Genomic DNA, 19,638 nt, shown 5'->3' with positions numbered 1-19,638 from the left:
GCGATGGCACTCGGTTTTCGCCGACCCGACGAGCCACCGCAATGGAAGCTGGATGAGCGAACGAAGCGAACGTTTGGAACATTGGTGGCGCACACGACACGGTCACGCTCCATGAAGGCTCAGGGGACCAAAACGTGCCATGAGCGTGTGTTAGGTGTTTTTATTCTTTAATTTTTATTTTTGTTACCTTGATCCGGTTTTTAGTGCCGTTGATCTCCCGATACAAAGGGATAGCCAGTATCATCATCATCATCATCGAACGGAAACGCGCGCTTCCCGGCTCTGCCTTTGTCCTCTGTGTTCGAAATAGTCCGAGACATGTTCGAGACGCTGGAGGCGCTGGACAGCTTCACGGTGCCGCGGGGCTCACAGTTCATACAGCTCCGAGCGCTTTTGGACGGGGTGTTCGGCAGTCTCCATTAATTTTTCCTTGTTTATGGCTTAGTCGTGTCGTGCCGCGGTCTCTCTCTTGCTGTGCGGGATCATAGCTGTGGCATAAGGCGTCTACGGAAAATCCACGATGGCTCCGGCGAAGTGTGTTGAGACCGCAGTGGTTGCGACGCATTCAATACCACGGCCGCGTGATGTGCCTTTTAAAGTTTGCGTCCCAGTTCGTGTGACTTACTACAATGGACCAGCCAAAGTCTTCCTGCGTTACAATCCGCCTGGCTTGCCTGAATACCCCTACGAGAAGTTCTGCGTTGGCGACGGGAGACGCCACTTACACGAAGTCTTTGTTGGAATGTTGTGCCTGGTGTGCCAGGACGGCAGAATGGAAGAGGGTCTTCGCGCGCAGATAAGAAGCGTGCACAGAAATTCGAACGGCTTACAAGCACTGGCCAGAATCCTGTACGTAGACACCGGCTACGAGGATTTTGTCGAGCTGGACTGTCTGTACCCCATCGACGCGCGAGCGACAGCCGAACCGCGCGGGACAGTGGAATGCTGCCTGCGTAGGTTACGGCCAACATTGCGCAGCACGCGCTTGGACTGGAACATGTTGCCCGACGGCTGCGAATACGAAGCCATATTCCACAGCGTCTCAGACACGGGCGTCTATGAGGTTGATTTGTTCGTTGTATACTCCACAACGAGAATGGAACTGGTTAGACCAAATGTTGGCGAGAATCTTGTCTATAATGACTATGCCCAGTTCCCGAGTTACCTTTATGACATCCCAGCTATGGACGGAAACCCGGCCCAAGCTACAAGCAGGCTTGCATCGCCCTCATGTGAAGAAGGCTCCACCAAGACGCCTGAAACATCACCATCGACTCTTTCAGACCGCGCTGACACTCCCAGCGAGGGGTCGGCATCTTGCTATGAATTAGCGGCGGCGGAAGAACCAACGGGATATTCCTGGGAGATTAAGGTCACATATATTTCCACACCTGATCACTGGTATGGACAGCTGACTTCCAGGTCGAAGGACCTTTTGGAAGTGTGCAGCATTATAAGCTCTTCATGCAGCGAGAGCGCATGCCCTGAACGTGAAGTTAAAAAAGGCTCATACTTGATCTGTCGTGATTTTCCACATGCGATGGGAGCCAGGGTAAGAGTTGAAGAGGTTCTGGACGGTGATAGATGTTTCATATTTTTAATAGACTATGGCAATAGGAAAGTAGTGAGTTCTTCATGCCTGTTCAGGCTAGACAGAAGGCTTCGTTCCATAAACCCTCTTGCACTGAGGTTCCATCTTACTGGTATTGCACCATGGTCAGAGTGGACAGAGGCAGCTGTCACGAGTTTTGAAGCACTCACTCAGGGTGACACCAAGCTTACAGTGGAAGTTTTGGAGACACAGAGCTGTGGTGACGAATTTGATGACAAAGTCCACCTGGTAAAATTGTTTAGCGAGACTCATGGCAATGTGGCTGAGTGCATGATCAGAGATGGCTATGCAAGGATGCCAATTGAAAGAAAGGTGATACCCGGACAAGGTACAAATTTTGGAGACATGCAGTTTGATCCTATGCAGGATGACCGCAACGATGTGCTTAATAGCTACGGTGTGAACACTGATGACCCAGGTGTGGCAACCTCGAAGTTTACTGTCAAAGATGGTCACCGCATCTGCAAATTTTTCAGCGCACATGGCACCTGTAAGAACGGACAATATTGCGTTTACAGCCATGTTGCTGAAGAAGCGAATTCAGCGCTACTGCACGTAAGTGAGCCAGTTCTGAGCCTTTCAAGTATAATGCAGCCGCCACCTGTTTTGGAAAGCTGGGTGTTTGGACAGGTGTCTGCATGCAGGAGCCCAAGTTTCTTCTTCCTAGTATTCCCTTATGGGCAAAGTCCGATTGAGCAGCTGATTGTCGAAGACATGGCTTCCAGGTCGAAGCTGTCTTTGGAAGGCCTCATGGAAGACTTGCAACGTGAGTGCAATCTCAGGAAATTCAGTGAACACAGATTGTTCACAAAGGCTGAAGGAGAGCTTGTGGCTGCGAGGAGCAATCGCGACGCGCGTTGGTACAGAGGACAAGTTGTGTCAGTTGGCGACAGTGATGTTCTCCAGGTATTCTTTGTGGACTTCGGGTTTTATGAGTGGGTACCAGAGGAGGAGGTGAAGGCCCTCGATGTGCGCTTCACATACTTGCCATTGCAGGCACATCCGGCTTGCATTGTGGGAGATGGATTCAGTTGCCCCGGTGACAAGACAGGATGGGACGCGGAAATGCGCGAGGTATTTCTGAACTGCGTTACTTGCAAGGACCTCCTTGTTGAAATTGTCCGAATTTCAGACGGACTTCTGCATGTCAGGTTATACTTTCTCCAGGATGATAAGCTCTTTAATGTAACTGACTGTATGACAGCTTGCAAGAGACGCTCGACCAAAGAAGAATGCCGTATGCACTCCATCTTTACAAAAACTCGTAGGGTGCCTTCTTAGGTGTGCATGATGTTTTGTTTTTAATGTTTATGCAAACAAGTGTGGCATTTTCTTAGGTGTGGATGGTCTTTTGCTTTTGATTGAGTTTAATTGTATTTTTGATTAGGTGAATTTAACTTTGACAGAACTTGATTATTGTGTACCTAAGTTAGTGTGCACTCCATCTTTACAAAAGCCCTTAAGGGGCCTTCTTAGGTGTGTAATATCTTTTGTGTTTGACATTGCATGCATTGTTATATCTTTTATATGCATTTACCCTTGATAAACCTAATGACTCTGTCCCAAAATTTAGTAATAAGTGTGAGATTCGTGCTTTTTTTACAGCAGCAACTTGCACTATGCATTCAGTGAATAATAAATTTTTTTTTGTGTCAGGTACATGTGGAGAAAAATGACTTCTCATTTAATGAAAGGTATAGTACAAGGAATGAAAGTCATGCTGACTGCACAAAAACGTTTGCAAAATCTATACATGGGATTGAAGCTGAAGAAAATTTTCATTCTCTTTGATAATGTGCTTTGCCTTTATAGAAAACTCGCTGGAAAATGTGAGTGCATTCAGCACTGGCTCAGCACTTTGAGGCAAAGCTGGAAAATCAAGCAAGGTTAAGTGGGTCATAACGTAAAATTTGTGGCAAGAGTTGTACGAAAGAGTTAAGTTTTATGATAAATGGATGTGCAACATTATGCCAGGCTTGATGTTTGAAGCTAATGGTCTGCTCCTTTCCAGGTGCTCTCCTATCTCTTCATCATCTGCACCACTCAAAGTGTGCAGAAATTGAGATTAGATGATACACAAAAAAAGTATAGTGCTTTTAGTGGCACTGGGTACTATTAGGGACAAAGCTTCTAGGGGCTGTATTCTGTAATAAATAATCCATTCCACTTAGCCATGTTGTCAATGTTGCAAAAGGAACAGCAGGTAGGAAAGTGAATGCCTAAATCCCAGACATAGCCAATGTGGTCACAGCACCGCCACTAGCCAGCATCTTGCTGCCACATCCAGTCCGGCCGAGTCACATAGACCACGCTCTGCCAATTTGTCTCAGAAGCTCTTTCCTGAGAGGGCATTAGTGGTGATAAAGCTCTTCAGGCATGTCAAAGATGTCGTTCTCTGGTATCTGTGCCCGCCAGCCAGTGCGACACGGGCTTGAGAGGTGTTAATGCAAGCAGGTGGCATTGTGAGCATGTTTCTGTCAGAACCAGTAACACCTGCTCTAATGCCCTGCGGCAATGGGAGCAGCAACAAATGGCAAAGGACCAAATGAAATAACAATGGGATGGATTTTCACAAAATACGGCCTCAGGACACGCAAAAAGTGGTCCAAGCACATAGTTGCCATGTCTGTAAAGGATCACTTCCATTGGACTACCACAGTTTAGAGGATCCTGGTCCACAAGTTGGGCTCGAGCCACTGTGTAACACTGTGTAGCTACCAGAGCAAGCTCTGCAATGGTTCTTTATTTTGTTTTACTTTCTGTCACATTTTCTCCTGTGATATGGTTCAGTGATGAAGTGCTGGCTGCAACAATACTGGTGCATGATGCTTTCAGAGCACGGCTAAGGTTATTAGCTGGGTTTGGTGGAGGGGAAACGCAAAAGGCACCCATGTGCTGTGCGATGTCAGCACAGCACACGCGAAAGAGAGATCCCCAAGTGGTTGAAATTTTTCCAGAGCCCTCCACTGTGGCACCTTCTGTCTTTACACCCCCTTTTCTTTCACTCCCTCCTTCATCCCTTCCCTCACAGCGTGGTTGAGGTGTCCATGGAGAAGTGAGACGGTTAATGCTTCTTTCCCTCCCTCAAAACCAATTTATAGCTCACTGGCCTCAGGTGCTTCACTTACACAATAAGCTTACCCTGTTTATTCCACTTCTCTGGCAGTCCATATGCTTCCTTTGACAACCTAACACTTCTCTGTTGTGGTTGGTATGGTGTCAACTGCACTAACATTGTAGACATCACCTTATGAATACATTTTGATGGAGCACCACTTTGCATGGCCTAGAAATGCATGTGGCACTGTAACACAAAGATATCACTGAAGCATCTCCTATGCATACCAGCAGCCAATACTAACTCTAGCCATACATGCCTGCTGCATGCCTGCGTGGAGTCGGACTGATTATGGCCTTGGAATAGGTGAAAGGCCTTTGGTAGGCTAGCTTTACATCTGCTGCCAGGAGCAAAACTGCTGTATGCCTCGTGCTACTGTGTTGCTTGCTGCTCTTGCGATGCCTTTTGGTGTTTTCGTTGGGCAGGAATGCTACAGATCAGATGGAGCAGACTGGTTTGCCTCGAGATAAAAGCAGTCACCTCCTCACTTGTTTTTACACCTGATCCTGCCAAGAAATAGCACAGCAATGGTAAGTGAAGCTCGAGTGGTATACTCCATTTTTGTTTCCGACCGTATGTGTCGGCATGACGTGCACTTATGAATTGAAGTGGTAAGCATTTGAAGTGTAGTAAACATCAAGCAAGACTGTATGAATAGTAAATAAAGCAAATTAGAAAGTTGTTTCGAGCTAGAGTCACTGTCACGTTGGTAGCAGTTTGCTAGCCCTACGTTATTTCACAAATTCTACTGTCATTCCATACTTAGATTGATTTCAGCCACCCCTCGCAATCTTCTGGTGCTGCGGGCATGATAACAAAGTAAAATGCCTAACATGATGCTAATCATGGAAGGTCGTTTATGTACCACATGTATATATTGGAAGAGCCTGCCATCACATATTACAAATAAAGCAAACATGATTTCAAAACGTTTTGCACTCTGATAGTAAGACTTAGCTGGCTTCGAGCCCATCCGTGAGGTGTTGTGTTATATGTATTAAATCTTGTGACTACTACCTGTGTACAGCACTTCTTTGTGCAAGAAAATGGGCCAAATAGGTTACAAAGACTCGGAGAGAAAAGAATGACAACAGATGAAGCGAAAAAATTTCTGAGGAAAGGAAATGGCGTAGTAATACAAGCCGACCCATTCATACACCTGATACCCGTCGGAAATGAGCACAAATTTCTAGGGATAACATTTGACAAAAAACTCGTTTTCCTGCCTAATATAAATGCACTGAAAAAGGAAGCCTCTGGATCCCTAAGTTTATTTATCTGTTAACATACTGGAGTGCTTTTTAGTGCTTTGCTTCTTTGCACCTAGGCACTGCAGAGAAGCCACCATGGCAGGTGACTGCCGCTGTATTTCACTTCATGTCACGTGCCCCCGTATTTGACCCACTTGTGTGTTTGCACATCTGCCTTTCATCACTAAATGTATTATACAACCCAAATTTGTTGAAATTTTAACCGTACAGCCGGGAAATCATGTTATCCGGGAAAGTATTAACTGATAAAAAAATGGTGTAACTGTATGGGACATTTTTATTGCCCGTGATTTTGAGCATATGAACTGTGAAATTGTGCATAAACTGGGAGCGTATCAAGGAAGTTTTACTGTACTCTGTACTGGTGTACTTTGGTGGCCAATGCACTTGCACTGGAAGTTTTCTTTGAGTTTTATGATATTCATTTCTTTTGCAGTCTTTATTTCTCATGTGGAGAAAAATTTATTTATCGAAGAAGCACCTTGGCTTTTCTGGGGCTGAAATGGTTGGCTGCTTGTCAAATGGCACATTTGAATTTGGCAGTGTGTGAAATAAAGTGCAGTAGAAATGAAAAAATTTGTGACTGTTAAACTAGCGGTCACACAATCTTCTGTGATTTTTTTCAGAAACCTTACTAGTGAGCTTACATTTCATGTGAATTAATTTCTTTTTCTTTTTTTTGGTTATCATGTTGTTTGTACGAAATGGCATGGCTATGGATCTTGGCAAAGCTCTGATGGGGGTACAAAAAGATAGTAAGATCTCAGTTGGAGTGAAAAGGTAATTATTTGGAGACAAAGATAATAAGTGTATAAAGAGCTAGATATGACCTCAGGTAGTGGTTCGCTGAAAAATGGGCTGAGGGGAAACTTTTTATATTTTTGGGAATGACCGTAATTGAAGTGAATGTACTATAGTTCCAGAAATGCTTGGTATAGTATGCTTCTGAGGTGGTTTTCAGCTCTCTTATCACTATTGGAAACACTGGAAAATTCAAGCTTTTGATGCCTAGCTTCATTTGTTCCAAGAGAAAATAGCACGGAGTTGGCCAGTCAGCGTGCAGTCGGGAGTAAGTGTTTGAAGTATGGCTCTAGAACGAAGTGCCAAGGGATGAACTTCCAAGAAGTGTTTGCTGCAACAAGTTGGCCATGGAAATGGTGGAATACTCTGCATTTTTTGGCACTTCGCATAGAGTTCAATCAACCGCACTAAACGTAACTGGCTGCATCCAAGTTCTGCTATATTTATTGCAGCAGGTGTGGCAAGTGTGCACCTCGCAAGGACCCTTCTTTGTGATAATGCCCAGCCCAACAGGCCCGTGTACTGTGCGATGTCAGTGCATGTTAAAGAACCCCAGGTGGTCAATATTTTTGGAGCTGTTCACTATGGCGTCCCTGATTGCCTGAGTCACTTTGGGACGTTAAACCCCCATAAACCATAAACCTAAAGCAGGTTCAAGGCCACCAAGGAAACAGCTGTTACAACTTTGTCTCCCTTTCCCTGATAGTGACCTTATCTGCCCTCCCTCAGCCGCCTTCCTTTTAGTGAAATGTCCCCCAAAGATAGTTTTCAAGGCATGTCTGACATTCATTGTTATGTGGCAAGGGAGCTGAACAACACCCTAAGAGATGAGAATTCGTTCAGAGCTTCCAGGACTGGCACTGTGGATCCCAGAAGCATGCTAGCTTCGTGTAGGATCAGTCTGGAGAACTGTAAAACATGTTAATGAGACCTTGCTAGTCACCATTTCAGTGAGGGATCTTATTGACAGACTTGTTAGAAGTGACTAACTTTGACACCAGGAAGGTGACAATCTGAGCATGGGCATGAAATATGAACACTGAACTCCAGTGCAGCTTCATTTAGCTGGTAATTTCTCTGCACAATTTCCCCAGGTACAGGAGGAAGAAACTCCAGAAAAAAAAGTGTGTGCATCAAAACCTGGGCAATATTTGGGCCTTGTTGATATCCTTTGGAGAAAAAAAAAAAGAGTGTGGAATCATGGGTTATGAGCCAACTTGGCTTCATTCTGCGGGTCCCTGACTCTTGCTAAGGTGGGGCATCGCAGGACGGCATTTGAAATGGAAACATTTTTTGTGTTGTGAAATGAAGGCTTGGTATTTTTCAGCTTGGAGGCCTTGGGAAGGTCAACGTCACCTTGCTGTCTGACTTCACCAAAAAGATCTCAAAGGACTACAATGTCTTGCTTGAAGATATTGGTATTGCATTGAGGTGAGTCTGCTGTTATACATGTAACATTTTTCTTTTGCTAATCTTTAGTGGCCATTCACAGCACCCCGTTTAAATGTAGCCATGAGGCTGGTTTGCTGAGACTCCTGATATAGAGAACCTGCTGTGGTAATGGGAGTCAGATGCTGGCCTTCTTGGTGTGAAATGAACATCCAGCCCACCTGGCCTTGCAGGAGAATACCAGTAACTGCTGTGATGAAGCTGTTGATACGTGAGACCATGCCTTGCTGTAGAGTGCACCTACATTACAGGTTCTTTATTTGTGGTGCTGTTGAATACATGGCTTTCCCTGTGATATAGTAAGCCTACCGAAAAGCTCATTGTGGGCCTCCACTCGTGCACGGAACTTCTGCATTGATGTGTTTTGACATCTCATAAAAAATTCTGTTCTTGTGTATTTTTTATTCGCAGGGCATCTTTTATTATTGACCCCAAGGGCATGGTTCGTCAGGTCACAGTCAATGATGTGAACTTGTACAGATCTGTGGACGAGACATTGCGATTATTGAAAGCTCTTCAGCATGTCGAAAAGCACGGTGCAGGTTAGACTTTCTTTCTTGAGCTGATGGGTGGAGGGCTTGTCTCCCTTGTGTCAAGATTTTTTCTGTTTTGGTGGCTGTCGGGTTTGTAGCTGGTAGTGAGCATGGCTGTATGCATGAGCTTCTTTAAACATCGTCGCTTCTTTTGAAAGCTTTATGTTGTGCACAGCACAAGCTGGACAGCATTAAAAATTCTGGCACTTTAACGCAGTAGCGTTAAGGCTCCCGTTGTGCAGAAAATCCGGCATCGGTGTCGGCAGTGTGAGCGGAAAAATCCCCGGAGAAGCAATATAGGTGGGCCACCTACGTCACGTGACCTTGTGGTGTTGTTGCAACCTGCCCACTGGATTGTGAGCAAACTAATCACCATGGTGCAATTAACCTAATGATTGGTCGCAAGAGGTTGCTCGGGAAGAGAGTCACACAAGCCCCATGGGTGGCAGCACCTGCCATGCAGGGCAGTGGCACATCGCTTAACTGCGGCACTACTGCGCCAGGAGTGGTATGAGAACTCCCACAGCTCTGTGAATATAAAGTTGAGAATGACCAGTTCCACATATATGGGCATTAAGGGGAAACTGTGGTCTTAGAAAAAAAAAATTATTAAAGAAGTCACAATTAAGAAATAATCAGGAGACGTGTATTTTTGTGTGCTGATTCTAAATATGCCATTTCATTTCTTGTAAACCTTGCTTGAGTACTTATGTAATATGTTATGCAAGGTGTACCGCAGCGGTGGCCAAGTGGTTGAGCATCCTCCGCCTTGCATGTGGGAGGTGCGGGGTTCGATCCCCAGTGCCGCCAGGTACCCTCTGGTGATACAGTGGGTACAAGCTTTCCCCTGGCCTGGTGCTCGGTTAGTAAGGGGTGAAATGCTTGGAAAATGGGTCGTTGACCCCACCTTGAGTAGTTGAAAATACCTGGTGCTATGGCACTCTTTGGCCATAGATGCCATAAAGTTGAATGGCGCAAGGGAACGAACACAGGAAGACACAGAGACTGAAAGAGCGCGCACCTCTGTGTCTTTCTGTGTTCGTTCCCTTGCTCCATTCAACTTTATGATGAACCAACTAGCCCAACAGCAAGTACCGTATAAACCGTATATAGGTCGAGTGGGAATATAGGTCGACCCCCTTACCTTGAAGTGAAGAAAATAGAGAAGAAGCAAATATTGCCGAAACACATTTATTTGCAACTTCGGCTGCGTCCCTGGACCACCGGAGCTGCGACTTCACTCCGAACTTTCATCAGTGTCGTCGGAAGACGATTCCTTGTCGCTCACCGCCTCCCACAGTGCGTCGTCCTCAGTTCCATCCAGCGTGTTGCTTATGCAGCACTTCTTGAAAGCCTTTTGCACCATGGCATCTGGCAAAGAACGCCAGGCCGACAACACCCAGCTGCAGACGGTCGCAAGCGGAGGCCTTTGCAGGCGGCCCAGCGGCGTCTTCGGATTGTCGCCGGGCATCCACTCATTGTACTCCTGTCGCACTCTGTCCTTAAAGAGCTTGTTGAGTACCACGTCGAGTGGCTGAAGGGTAGACGTCATTCCTGGTGAATGACGACGAGGTCGGTCCTAGCTTCTGTGAGCGCGCGCTTTACTGATTCGGTCAGGTGGCCGCGAAAAGCATCCAAAACCAGCATGCTCCGATGACGCAGCAGTGCACCGGGCCGACGATTCCACACCACACGAATCCAACCAATCATCATAGCCTCGTCCATGTACCCTTTCTCATTCATGCGCACAACAACACCTGAAGGGAAGGCTTCCTTCGGCATGGTTTTCCTTTTGAAAATGACTAAATGAGGCAACTTTCTGCCATCTGCCATGCACGCAAGCATGACAGTAAAGCGCGAGTGCTCACTTCCTGTCGACAGAAGTTTTACTTCTTTGGTGCCGCGTTCACTGACCGTGGTAACCGAAGGCATATCAAACCAGACGGGTCTCGTCGGCGTTCGCAATTTGTCCGAGCATGTAATCGTGCTCCTCTCGAAGCCGAATCACATACCGCTGGAAGCTGACGAGCTTATCGGCGAACTCCTCTGGCAGCTTCTGGCATATGGATGTGCTGCGACGGAGAGAAAATCCCTTGCGCCTCATAAAACGGCGCACCCATGACTTCGGTGCGCTGAACTCTTCTCGGTGTAGTCCAGCTTCCTACGCAAGGTCCAAAGCTTTGCATTGAATGGAATGCACAGTCACGGGTAGTGACCGCGCATGGAGGTGCCGCACAAAGTCCGCAAGTGCGTCCTCAAGTTCTGGATGTACTGCACGACGTCCGCGAAAGGACATTTGGCTCGGCTTGCACGCGAACAACTTATCTTTCTGTCTGTGCCAATACTGCACGCTCTTCTCCGAAACGCCGAACATGCGCTCAGCGGCCATGTTCCCGTTCGCTTCAGCGAACTATATAACTTTCTTCTTGAAAGCCGCTGTGAACTGCCTCCACGTGCCGCTGGTACTCATTGCTAACCCGGAATTGCGCACGAGGTCAAACAAAGCAGCACACGCGAAGACCAACAATCCGGTGGCTCTGAACGAAAAAAAAAAAAAAGCATTCGCGTTTGGATGTCGATACGGCTTTGGCTATCCGTTCGCGAACAGGCTCCGTGGGTTGCCAGACTGCGACTCACATTCTGCTAAGGCCACTTTATAAGACGAGGGGCAACTTTCGCTCGCTGTTTTTAAGAAAAAATCTCGTCTTATATTCCGGTTTATACGGTACTTCTGCAACGCCATACATGCCCTTGCACCGTAAAAATCCATAATCATCATCATGTTATGCAAGGTGTTTTGATGAGCTTTTAAGGAATTTTGCTGCAGGGAAGGTGAAATGGTTTTTTAAGAATTTGAATCTATGAAGCTTCTAGGTACAGGATGCAAAGTAGTTTTGTGCTAGCATTTAAGATGGTGACTTAATCATCGATCAAAACCACGACAATGTTCAGGCTTTTCCTTACTGCATTGGAGGAAACTCGGGGTGATGTCATTGTTGCCGAAACTTCAGATGTCCGCTGCCTTCGTCCACATGCTGCCGTGCGTCTTCCGATGCCGCCAAACAATGCTTCATGAGCTGCACCTTCGACGGCATTCATTTTCTTCTTTGAAACAACCGCTTCTTGGCTGGAAACTTTGCGCCGCAGTACGTGACGTCGTCATTGCGGCCTCTGCCTGCTGCCGTGTACTGCAGAGAAGCCAGAATGCTGACACCCTTTTAGTCGGCGATTACATCACAATTTCAAATGCTAGCGCAAAAAGATTTCGCCTGCTTTACCTGCATGCTTCACACATTCGGCTCATTTAATATCGAATTCTAAAACCTCCTCAGTTGCTCTTTAAGGGTAAAATAATCATCCTGCCTATCGAGGAAGTGGAGTTAGGGTATTTTGAAGTTCCCACTTCAGAAATGGGGAAACAAGTCTGTGTACCATTTCTGAGGTGACAGCTTCAAAACCACATAACTCAACTTCTGTTGTTGGCAGGATGATAATTGTACCCTTATTGCATTCCTTGATGTGAAGAGAAACCAATGGCAAACATTTTGGCTAGTTTCATGCAGCAAAATTTCTTAAAAGCTTCTCACCAAAACATTTAGAACATACTACACAAGTCCTCAAGGAATTGGGGTGCATAAAATTTTGCCACAGAAAAATACGTGTTCCCTGAAGTTTTCATAATTGTTGACTTCATTAACAAATTTTTTGTTACAAAGACCAGTGTCGCCATTGACCCATTAATGCTATCGCTTAAGGCAGAGCTTAAGTGTCCTTGTCCTTTTCTGGTCTTTTCTCTAATGTTGACTGAGGTGGGAAAATTTCAGTGATTAAGTTACCCACTAACAGCAGTGCTTATAAATATTGGACAGGGTGAGACCCTTATTCCTTATTGTCTTGCACTGCTTATGATTTCCAGAGGCATCGCTGAAAAGAAGCTTACATAGTTAAAAATATTTTCTTGCGCATTTGTGTATGTACAAAATGTGTGTCTGTTGTGTTTGCTGAGAGTATATGGGGAAGCCTTTTTACCTTGCTCTTGTAAATTGTGCTTAAAATTTGTAGGTCATTGCCTGATAATTGAAAGTAATTGGTTACAGCAATAGTTTTGATGAGCTAGCATTTGTTATTGCACAGTTTGTCTATGGTACCTTTTCAAGCTATAACGTGCTATTTGCAAATCCTTTCATTTTATCGAGAAGAGGCCTTAATGCTAATTATCTCACAATGCTTTGCAAAGAAATGTGTTGGCTCTATAGCTGTGCTTCTGCTCCTGAAAATCTTCATGAATATGAGATTCAGATTTTTGAAAATGTGAATATGAGATTCACATTTTCAGTGTTGCTCTGTTGCTGCTGCCTCACTGTTCAGTCGCTTCACATCACCAGGAATGTATAACTGCTAGTACCCTGTTTTTAAGACTAAACAGCATAAAGCATGGTAAAAGCACTGGTGAAAATTTTTCTGGTAATACACTGCATTTTTAAGGGACCCAGCGCAGTGGTGCCAATTTACATTTTGCGGTGCTGAGACTTGCAAGAAGTGAGGCTTTTTTTTCCCCATGCCTTTCCGTAGTAATTAACTCCACAGTTACTTTTCTTGTTCCATTATTCCTACTAAGCTTTCACTAATTATTTCAATGTTTGGCTTAGATGCAGTGAGCGTTGGCGGCTTTTTCATTGAAATTGCACTAGAAAAACAGACTTCATTGGCAAAATAGCTAGATTGGAAGTTACATACCTGCAAAGCTTTCTGCTGTTGGCTACTCCTGCGATCGGCTTCCAGGTAATAAGCAAAATTTTCTGCAAACCCAGAACCTGAGTGACAGTCATTCAACGGCCACCAGGCCATCATGCAAAGCCTCATGTGGTTAGCACTTTATGAGCCATTATTTGCTAACTTAGTGCAAGCAAATGTTGATGTTCCCCATCTTGGGGCAGATTTGTTGCAATATATTGCCTGCAGTTTGAAGGAAGCTGCAGAACCAATGCCATTCTGGCATGTGCGTGTCCTAGACTGGCCTATCCTTTCATGTTGCATACTTCTTCTGTTAACTTTTCTTGCATCCATTGCAAACATGGAATGGGTGTTCTTGTTGTTCCCTGCCTTGTGCAGACAAAAGCATGATGCAGTTGTGTAGACGTTGGAAATTAAACTTGACGTATTAAAAGTTGTGAAAAGCCATGTAATGCTTTTGCCACTAAGTTATCCAGAAAGACAGTTATTTGAATTTGGAACTGAATTAAGAGCATAAAACTTAAAATTGTGTATCACAGAATAGCAGTTTTGATAATCTCCAAATTTCTCGAAATGTATAAACTCGAGAAAATAGTCCCTGAACTTGTCTGATACAGAGCTCTAATTACTGGTTATTGCATTACTGACTTAGTTGGAGCATTTCTTGTTTCAAATGTAGTCTAAGGTTGTTCATTGGTGCCTAAGCAGAAGTTTTTTCGCAGGCAATTCTTTTTTGTTTAGGCGGTGTATGCGATGTAGTTTTCAGAATTTTCATACTGTAATTGGTATCCCTGCTGTGTCCTAGCTCTTATTCCAAAGTGCAGAAATGTTATGTTTCTGTGACATATTTCAATTTTATTCTTAGTCGCAGAACTCAGTGAGCAAAAGAATTTACATAGGTGTTGCCTTGTATCCTGACGGGACAGCCGGAACTACGATATTCTTTCCCTTGGCAGTACAGTCATGCCTTCTTAACGTGAACACAGTTCCTTACCGGAGAGGAACTGTTCATAAAATAAGTCGTCTCTAATAAAAAATTGTGAAGGAAAAGAAACAAAAACATTTATTCAAAGGAAAAAAACTGACTAAGGCCTGCCTCTCTGCATAGTGTTATGTAATGGAGTGAAAATTAGACAAAAACTTGGCATTTAAAAGAGCATTATCCCATTAGCTATTGCCCTAAAAATAAATAAAAAAGCAGTGCAGTGGCTGTAAGTAGGCCTTGTACTTTCCAGTTTTAATTGAAAAACACTAATAAACAACCGGCAGTACAAAAAATATGAAATCGGTTAAAACCAAAAACACCGGTTCCTGTTCATGTTGAGGCCAGGCAACGACTGTTATCGCGAAGAAACTCTCCTACTTCTTTTCTCATCAAAGCACAGAAATGCTGAAGAGGTACTTGGAGCAATACCGCCAGTGTTTTAAAAACACACATCGAAGATAGCATTGCCGCAAGGCTTTGTGTCCTCCTCCAAAAATTTTCAGTGGGCATGGCCGAGCACTTAAGTGCAGATAGCCGACTCGATTCTTGGGAAGCTTTTGTCATTAGTAGCGAATTTTACTGGCCGATGCATGGCACCATTTTTTAAAATCTTCAGTGAAGAAGGCTTGGGTTCGGCTGAGCTCATAGGGTAAGGATTAGCCATTTTGTTAGAGAGCACTGGATCACAGCTGTCGTGAAAAGCTCTCAGAAACTTCAGCGTTAAGATCACCGCTTGCTGTCACTTATTAGATTTTGAACTAAAGGGCTTCTTTACAGTGAACCCCCACGGTGGGTTTCTATTACGCTCTTACTGATGTTATGAAGTGTATTAGTGCCCAATTTTGCCTTTTCTCAAGAGTACTGGTGCCCTCAGAGAAACGAGCCTAAAGCTCAAAGTACTTGTTTAAGCTCTAAATTCTAGAATATCCACTAAAACTTCTTAGAATGGCCTTTCAGAGAGAGACATCTGCCTCGTTACTCTGTTATCCAAGACTCTTCAGTCGGAGAGGAACCTTGTATACAAGATGCATCTTGGTTTGAAACTTGTAGCCTTGCTAAAGGAGTGGAATCAGGCACCAGCAAATGGCTACTGAAGCATGGACAGCCTAATTAAATTAAGATGGTAGATGAGAATCTAAAAATGTACCTTGCAGAATTTTTATTGCATTTTAGAAGGTACTGAGACAAGTTTGTGGAAAGCAGAGTTGCAGAGGAATTTGCACGTTATGAACAGACCTATAGACTCATAGTGTGTGTGAATGTAGCCAGAAGGAGCTTCAGCTGGAAGTCCAAACTTGTCGCCATATGTGTCATTGCTGTCGTAGTTGACGTCGCTTCATTGTTTTGTAAGCTGCATGCATGTGACAAGCTCCTATTGTCCCGAGGGTCTTTTAACATCTAAAAATAGCGTTGAACAAGTATTTTCCAAGTGGGGTGTTGCCTAGACAAGCATGCTATCACAATCTAATCAACAAGGTCAATAATCTTACTACTACACGCTTGTGTACCAGTGACTAAAAAAATTGATCTCTTTGCTTTGCTCACCCCTTTTTTTAAACTTTGAGAACTTTTTTTGCGATAATTGCCGCTTTTAATGTTTGCACCATACAGCTAGCTGAAAAACATCGACTTCCCAAAAATAAACAAACATCGAAAAAGATTGGCCAATTTTACTCGCAAATAAACACAGAAAATTCCTTGCCCTAGCTATAAGATTTGCCATGGAGTCTGTTCTACTACTGCTGTTCACTTCTTATGAACCACTTCAGCATACTATCTGCCCCCAGATGGGCTAAGTGTGGTTTTCAGAGTAGCAGAAGCAACTCAAGCAGCATTCTTTACAGGCAGTGGAAAGGCTTGTCAACTGGGCACCTTGGCAATGTAAAGCATGAAACTGCAAGTCTTGAGGCATTCGAAATTTTGCACTGCTTTTCTCTGGTGTTTTGTGCTAAAAATACAAGAATGGGATTGTCTGGCCAAGGGAGCCGAGCTATTGTTCTCATCGCTGCCCATGTTATTGTGACTAAAATACATGGGCCTCAATTGGCTTTGTGCGTGTTCATTGTGTCTGTCATCTAGACAGCGAGTTTCCATATTCACAAGGCCGCAGGTGCTTGATGTTTCTGCTATTTTCTGTCTCATAGTAAAGCCATCTTTTTGTTGAAATTTCCACATTTGACATCCATGAAAGGTAGTCTATTGATCCTGGCTCGCTTTGTATTGGGAGTTTTATATTCTCTCTGTGCTTTAGAGCTCAAAATGTTCTGCATGAATGCACCTTAATAACATATCCACTTGCGCACACACCTTGGCTTTCATATTTATGTCAAAACTGTACACCGAGTTTGAGTAACATAATGTTAGGTTGCGTTTGCTGAATTAATTGGTGTTCAACACAATTTCTGAGGCAGTATATTGTGAACAGGTAACCTATGTGCACAAACTTTGGCATTGCTTTGTCTGCTTATTCTCTGGTCCAGACTTCATAAGGATCTCCTTTGTATTTGCTTTCATAATCAAAAGCGTGCGAAGGTGGCAGAAGTGAAATGTGGGTTTGCAAATGCTTATTTTTTGCTTTTTCAGCAGTGCACTTCCACACTAGTGCTGGTGCAGGGTGCTTTCATGCATGTGCACAGTGTATAGTCAAAGATGCTAATGGTTTAAAGTTTTGCTGTTCACAATCCTTGCAGAGTTAGGGCTGAAAAGTTGTATTGTTGCAGCCCACATAAACAAATGTTCCATTTTTCAGCAATCTGTGCTTCGTGGGAACCAGAACCAGCTGGTGGACGCGGATGTGAACGCAGTGCACGTAGCAGGCAGGATAAGTGATGCCTGTGGCAGAGGGTCACCAGCCACCTTCCTGGGTCACCAGCCACCTTGTTGCAGTGGATATGCTTCTTATTTCATTTGTGTGATGTGTGCACAGCAGGCTCAACAGGTGACACCTGTGACAAGGGGCTTGACCAGTGCACCATCTTGGATCATCGTCAGCCACTTGCTGGAGTGAATCGTATCTTCATTTTTCTGTGACATGTCATCTTTGATTCTGTTTACTCATCTGTATATTCCTCCATGTGAACTGTAAATACTTCCAAAAAATTTCATCCCCTGTTATATTTTCAATTTTGCCATTCGCTGTTTGGCATGGGATTGTGACATCTCATAAAACACTGTTGAGATCTTTGGGTTGGGACTTCTGTTGCTGCAGGCAGATGTGCCAGTGGCTAGAGTGCAGTGTGTTGTCCGCCATTGTGTTGGATTTGCCATCGGCTTTTTGATTGATGCAATCAAACTGCTTTATGCATCCGCCGTGGTGGCTCAGTGGTTAGGGCGCTCGGCTACTGATCCCGAGTTCCCGGGTTCGAACCCGACTGCGGCGGCTGCGTTTTTATGGAGGCAAAACACTAAGGTGCCCATGTGCTGTGCGATGTCAGTGCACGTTAAAGATCCCCAGGTGGTCGAAATGATTCCGGAGCCCCCCCCACTATGGCACCTCTCTCTTCCTTTCTTCTTTCACTCCCTCCTTTATTCCTTCTCTTACGGCACAGTTCAGGTGTCCAAGGATATATGAGACAGATACTGTCCCATTTTCTTTCCCCAAAAACCAATTATTATTATTAACTGCTTTATGCCATTAAACTGCTTTTATTTTTGGTGCATTTTAAATTATAACTTGTGAACAATTGTGAACTTTTTCAAGAAAATGCAAATGTACAGATTTTTTCTGGCCAATTACACATAGTGCCTAATGCCTAATACAAGACTTATCAAGAATGAATTGCATTGATACAGATTGCTTTTTATCGTCTACACATTCAATGGTGTTTTGGCTTAGGGGTATAATTATGTGCTTGTCTCATCAGCAGAATAAATGCGGTTGTTCTAAACCGTAGTTTGTGTGTTAGTTATAAAATATTTCAAGTGAGCTGCCACATTATGCGATTGACATTGATGATGGAGCAACAACTGTTGCAGCTTTGCTTGTTGCATAAAATTATAGTGTGTCATTCAGGGCCTGAGAAGAGCAACTACTTTCTCTTACAGATACAATATTCTGAACACATAGGTGCTAGTCTGCTTGACCTAGATTATAAGATTATCAGTACATAGTTTATTCAATGTGCACATCTTGTTATCCAGTAATAGGCAGAATCTGCTGCACAGCAGACTTGTGACAAGGGCACATGAAAAGGGGGCGGGGTGAAGAAAGAACACTGTCCGCTTTCGGTGGTTCAGCATAACTTGCTCAAGTAATTACATTCACTAATGATAATTATTCTCTGCGTCAATATGAAATTGATTTGTTTGCAGTACATACTTCAAGCTATGGCCGACTTTGCATACACCACTCTTGGAACTGAAGTGGATGCAGGTTCGATCCCAGCAGTAGCAGCCACATTTCGATGGAAGCGTGGTGCATAAGACGCCCTTGTTCTGTGCAATGTTTGTGCTGCAGTGCAAATATTGAAATGGGATTCTTAATGGTCCCAGTTCAAATGTTTCATTGGCCCATTTCCTGTAGCTGCTGGGACGAATAGCTCCTGGGACCAGCAGCTGCCCTGTTATCACTGAAATGTTTCTTTGGATAAACCATTCTTATAAAGACCTTTGTTTCGTAATTTTTTTTTTAGAAAGTTGCAAAAAGTGTTAAAAAGTAAGTTTCTGAAGATTAGGCATGCACGAAAAATTAAGGTAAGCACATACAACTTATGCTAAAATGTCAGTCACCTGCAGGGTTATAAATATGCCTATAGTGCAAATATGGAGCTTTAAACCCCACTCTGCAAGCACAAGAGCAGTCTAAGTACAACAGTGATAGCGTGTGGAACTTGTGGCATTTTCCAATCTGAGATTTTTGCTCCTCAAGCAAAAAAGTGTGCTTCAATCGGTTGTTTTAAGTCCAAATCCCGTATTCTTGCTGGCCTAGATGTATATTGTGCTCCTCCATGGATTCAAGGCCCTACAGCGGATCTTGGATTTGAATATGCCATTACACACCCACGTTGAAACTAATATGGGCGCTTCAATATGCTCCCTACCATAGCCTCCTTTATACTCTCTGTGCCCGTCAGCTCAGCGCGATAACAATAGCGCGGCACCGTCGCGGATGTTGCGCGACGCCGCCGTTCTCACTG

General features: G+C 44.2%; 1 protein-coding gene across 6 annotated transcripts; it reads left to right on the top strand.

Annotated features, from left to right (window-relative positions):
- Positions 1-93: 93 nt before the first annotated feature.
- LOC144112912 (tudor domain-containing protein 1-like) lies at positions 94-19,106 on the top strand. 6 transcript variants are annotated; one of them, XM_077645738.1, is made up of 5 exons: positions 94-2,167; positions 2,609-2,686; positions 5,156-5,260; positions 8,130-8,233; positions 17,253-19,106. In XM_077645738.1, the coding sequence occupies exons 1-3, from the start codon at positions 521-523 to the stop codon at positions 5,198-5,200; spliced, it is 1,770 nt and encodes a 589-aa protein (XP_077501864.1). In that variant the 5' UTR covers positions 94-520; the 3' UTR covers positions 5,201-5,260; positions 8,130-8,233; positions 17,253-19,106. The 6 variants fall into 6 exon arrangements, with proteins under 6 accessions (XP_077501864.1, XP_077501863.1, XP_077501862.1 ...); XM_077645736.1 differs by lacking the exon at positions 2,609-2,686 and having other exon boundaries at positions 100-2,378; XM_077645735.1 differs by lacking the exons at positions 2,609-2,686; positions 17,253-19,106 and adding an exon at positions 8,663-8,695 and having other exon boundaries at positions 100-2,378.
- Positions 19,107-19,638: the final 532 nt, after the last annotated feature.

This window comes from Amblyomma americanum, chromosome 1 (assembly GCF_052857255.1).
Source record: "Amblyomma americanum isolate KBUSLIRL-KWMA chromosome 1, ASM5285725v1, whole genome shotgun sequence".
NCBI classification, from domain to species: Eukaryota; Metazoa; Arthropoda; class Arachnida; order Ixodida; family Ixodidae; genus Amblyomma; species Amblyomma americanum.
This window is presented reverse-complemented; position numbering and strand designations above follow the sequence as displayed.